At 39.2% G+C, this 4,887-nt stretch overlaps 1 protein-coding gene across 1 annotated transcript; it reads right to left on the reverse strand.

The window, feature by feature from the left end:
- Nucleotides 1-214: 214 nt before the first annotated feature.
- Nucleotides 215-3,263, reverse strand: LOC146611990 (uncharacterized). The gene is made up of 2 exons (XM_085342859.1): nt 2,026-3,263; nt 215-808 (listed from the first exon to the last, which is right to left on the reverse strand). The coding sequence occupies exons 1-2, from the start codon at nt 3,145-3,147 to the stop codon at nt 779-781; spliced, it is 1,152 nt and encodes a 383-aa protein (XP_085198985.1). The 5' UTR covers nt 3,148-3,263; the 3' UTR covers nt 215-778.
- Nucleotides 3,264-4,887: the final 1,624 nt, after the last annotated feature.

The following is a 4,887-nucleotide window of genomic DNA, read 5'->3' on the forward strand; positions in this document are numbered from 1 at the left end:
GCATTCAGACATCCCAAAGCGTTCCAACATTCTTTGAATGTACCTCTTCTGATTCATCCTGATTTCATTCTCTTTTTGTATAAACTGTATCCCAAGAAAACTGGATATTTTCCCCAGGTCTTTCATGTTAAACTTTGACCTCATTGTTTCTTTGAATGTGTTTAACAAGTTAGTATTGCTAGCCGCAATGACCAAGTCATCTACCCAGATGATAACGAGTAGAGTTTCATGTCCAATGTCCTTTCTGTATACACAGTGATCAGAAAGGTTTCTTTCAAAGTCATTTTGTTCAAGGTAGTCATTCAAGAGTTTGTACCAGTTTCTACCTGATTGTTTTAACCCGTAAAGGGATTTCTTTAATTTGTACACCAAGTTTTCTCCTGACTCTGTTTGCTCAAAACCTTCTGGTTGTTCCATGTATATTTCTTCCTCAATGGGAGCATGCAAATATGCAGTTTTAACATCCATTTGGTGGATAATAAGATCATTCTGGACTGCTATTTGCATTAGGGTTCGCACAGATGTCATGTTTGCTGTTGGTGCAAATGTCTCTTGGTAATCTATTCCTTGTGTCTGGTTGTAACCTTTTGCTACAAACCTGGCTTTGAATATTTGTCCTTGTTCATTTTCTTTGAGGGCGTAGACCCATTTTCCTCCAATGGTATTTCTACCAGTAGGTAAAGTAGTCAGTTCGAATGTGTCATTCTCCTTCAGAGAGTTGATTTCTTCTGTCATTGCCTGTTTCCACCTTGGTGCCTCTGGTGACATCAGCGCCTCTTTATAGGTTTGGGGGATTCCACAGGTTGCTCTGTAACAATAATCAACACTTACAGGGGTTTCATTTGCTAAATCTTTGCAGTTAGATGTGTAATCCTCTAAATATTTAGGAGGTTTCCTTTCTCTGTTAGGATAGCGCTCAGTTTGGTTTTGCTCATCACCCTCATTTCTTTCTATGTCAGGGTTTGGTTCATTTGTGTTGGTTTCCTCTTCTCTAGGAGGTATGTTCTCTGCTGCATTTTCATTTTGTTGTTCTGTACTTTCTTTTAAAGGCACTACATGTTCATAAGTCTGAATTTCTGTGTCATATTCATCAGTCTGTGTTTGTTGTTCAACAGTGTTCTTCTTGATAAATCTCACGAGTCTGTGTTTTGACACTTTTCCTGTGTGAGGGTTATAGACCAGGTATGCTGGGCTATTTTTACTATAACCCACAAATATCCCCTTTTCACATCTGGGATCAAGTTTCTTGTGATCATGTATGTATGCATAACAGTCTGACCCAAATATCCACAGTTTTGAGAGATCTGGTCTTTTCCCTGTTAACATCTGATACGGTGTACTTTTAGTCCTGTTACTGTAGCATCTGTTGCGGGTGTGTGCTGCATTTTGGATGGCGTAAGGCCATAATTCTTTTGGCAGCTCTTTTTCTAGTAAAAGACACCTCCCCATTTCAAAGAGAGTTCTCCATTGCCTCTCAGCTGTGCCATTCTGATGGGGAGAATATGGCGCAGATGTCTCATGCTTTATACCCTTTTCCCTTAAAAGAGACTGGAAGGAACTGCTTGTGAACTCGGTGCCATTATCCGATCTAATGCACTTAACACTGCCGTATGGTGCACAGTCAGCTAGAAACTTTGCTGTGGCCTCTGTGGTGTCACTTTTCTGTTTTAGAAAGTAAACTGACACTGCCCCTGAAAAATCATCTGTAAATAATATAGCGTATTTATGACCACTTTGGCCACTAGGTTCAATGGGGCCCGCTAGATCAGTGTGCACCAACTGTAATGGGTCACTCGCTTTTGGGTCGCTTTGTCTGTTTCTGTTGTTAGTGAATTTCCCTTCTGTACACACATTACAATCTAACATGCCACTGCCTGTGATTTTCATGCCATCTACAACATCGGGTAGCTTTAACACATCACTAACATTACAATGTCCTAAAATTTCGTGCCATGTTTTCACATCACAAGCCAGATTAACAGTGTCACAGGACATCATGTCATTGTATGATGTTTCATTGTTTACCGTTTTCAAATAGTAGAGTCTGTTGTATTCTTCGATGGAGAAGACTGTCCCATCTTTGTTCACCAGTTCATTCTGTCCCTTCTTGAAGATCACCTGTGCTCCATAGTTTGTAGCTGCCTTCACTGAAAATATGCTCTGAGGGTAGGATGGGATGAACAGGGCGTCTCTCAGTGTGATGGTGGTACAGTGTCCTTGTATGTCCCGTAGAGAGACGTTGGCATCTCCCCTCTTGAGTGCGACGTTGTTTGTCCTGGATCCATCAGCGAGCTCCATGTAGTGTTTCTCAGGATCAAAAGTCTCATCAAACTTTATGAACTTGTTCTTCTCTGTAATGATGTGTGAAGTAGCACCACAGTCCACCATTAGTCCTTCTCTTATTATGTCAGTAGGCAGAAGTCTTTGACTAACTTTAAATACAAAAGTCTGCTCTTCTTTCTTGTCCTCTTGTTTTACTACAGTTAGTTTCGCATCATCTCTGTATTTGGTTTTTCTTCTACATGTCTCATCACTGTGTGTCGAGCTTCTATGGTAGCTACACCACTTAGGTGTTCCCTTTTGGCGACAATCTTTTACAAAATGTCCTCGGTTTCCGCATCCATGGCAGGTGATTGATGTTAAATCAACCTTCATCACATTATCCGCTTTTACTTTGTTGTCGAATTTCTCGGTTTCCTCATAACTTCGTAGGTTGCTTTTGAACTGTGTGAATGTTAAATCTTCACTGCTTTGAGTTGTGTGAATAGCAAATGGCTTGTAAGCTTCAGGAAGCCCCTTTAGAATCATAGCGATAATAAGTCCATCACTGATGACTTCTTTTGCATTTCTTAGGGAGGTCACTGCTTTTTCAGCCCGGATAATATAATCTGTCACTGTCTCATCTGGTTTCTTCTGTAAAGACGTCAGCTCTGTGTACAGTGCGATGATTCTGGGCTTGCCTTTACTATCGTAGTGGTCACGTAGTATTTTTAAAGCTTTTCTTCCGTCGTCAGTCGCATCTCTCATTACCAGTGAAAGGCTTTTATCATCAAGAAACTGTATCAGTTCAGCGTAGCATTCAGCGTTCTTCTCTGCATCTGGGTTAGTGGCTGATAATATAGTGTCCTTTAGACCAATGATCCGCATGTGGCCGAGAAACTTTGCCTCCCAAAGTTCGTAACTGTTTTCGTCTCCGTTGAACACTAACCTCTGCCATCTTCCTCCTGTTGTGTCACGCCTGGGCCCATAACCTGTTGAGCTCGAAGAGTTTTCTTCTTCTTCTTCGGCCATGTTCTCTTAATAATGCACACACTTGGTGGTTGATTACTTTTCCCGTTTCTTTTATTGTTAACAACACAGGAGGGGAAAAACATACATTACTTCAGCAGTTCGCGCTTCGGAACAACAGGAACAGGAAGTGAAGTAATCTATAATCACCAAAATAAAATCCTTTTCAAAATAAAATGACAATCAGAAAACTTCTTTCACAACATAAAATAAATTAATATATTTACTCATGAGAACACAAATCTAACAGTATGGTACTCATGGCTACCACCATGCACACAGCACATACGGACTATGCTAGCAGTCCATTGCTGCAGTGTGCTGGATGATTCACTGTTATGCCACAATTACAGCAACGGAGAGTGCTGTCCACAATCTGCTGCCTAACATAACAGTTGAGTTATAGATCCTTTATTTGTAAACATTTTAATGGTCAGTTTTTAGCTTGAAATGGTTTTAGAGAAGGCTCTGGATTTTAATCTAGGTAAAACCCTTGTATGTAGTTAGGGTGCATGTTCTCACAATGTTTTTGTGGATTTTCCTACTTTTAAAAACATGCTGGGTAAATGTGCCACATCTTGGAGCAGGACAGTCTCGTTAAATACATTATTTCATTCCTGTTTTTTTTTTTAAAGGTTTTAAAACATTTGGAATGGGAAAACATCCTGAATAGCATCACATGGTGTATTATTTTGCCCATCCTGGTTATACCAATGATGAAAAATTGCTAAAAAAGAAAAACTGGGTAATGCAGCATAATTTATAATGAAATACTCTTATATTAAACCTTGCAAGAGACAACTTGCCTACAGTGTGTCTTGCCCTGTGTATAACCTCTAGAAGAATTAGGAACAACACCAGCATGGGGACTGAACTTCTGTTATAGCAGAAATTTTTTCTTTATTTTTTCTTTAAAGTGTATTAAAGACACAACAGCTGCAGTTCAGATGCTACGCTGAAACCAACTGTTATGCAAAACATTCCCTCAAAAGAAGCAAACTAAAGTAATGAAGCATGCACATGAAATAAAATATGTTGCTGTGTCCAGTTTGTAGTGAGTGCCATTTGGCAGATGGATGTATGTGATTGTGTAATTATCTGCCCTACCAAACACTAAAACAAGAGTAAATCTCTTGGTCATGCAGGTATCTGTTCCTTAGTAAAACGGAGACAAAATAGATCCTCGAGATCAGTTTTAGATCAGTTTGGCTCACTGTCCAGATAACTGGAAACTCCAGAATAGCTAGATTTAAAAATAGTTTTTTTTGCCTGTCTGAACTTCTCCTAATATCTGCTGTCTTACCAGAAGGAAAAACCTGACCTACCAAAGAGGTCACTTAATTCATATAGTTGCATATACAGTTATCAAGTAGTTACATTTTCTACCAGCATTCATGTAAGACAAGCATCAGTGTAACCACTGGTTCAATTCACATTTTCAATTAGTTTTGATGTATATATTACATCAAGATCACATTTTAGTAAGTAAAACAAAATCCAATTAAGTTGCAAAGTTGATAACATTTTATGTTCACAAGAAACAATTATCTTGTTACAAGATTTAACTTCCATTTAGCGCCCCACTGTAACTCCCTTGAC

This window comes from Diplotaxodon limnothrissa, linkage group LG19 (genome assembly GCF_057381915.1).
Source record: "Diplotaxodon limnothrissa isolate DT_005_m linkage group LG19, D_limnothrissa_male_GT1.1, whole genome shotgun sequence".
Taxonomy (NCBI): Eukaryota; Metazoa; Chordata; class Actinopteri; order Cichliformes; family Cichlidae; genus Diplotaxodon; species Diplotaxodon limnothrissa.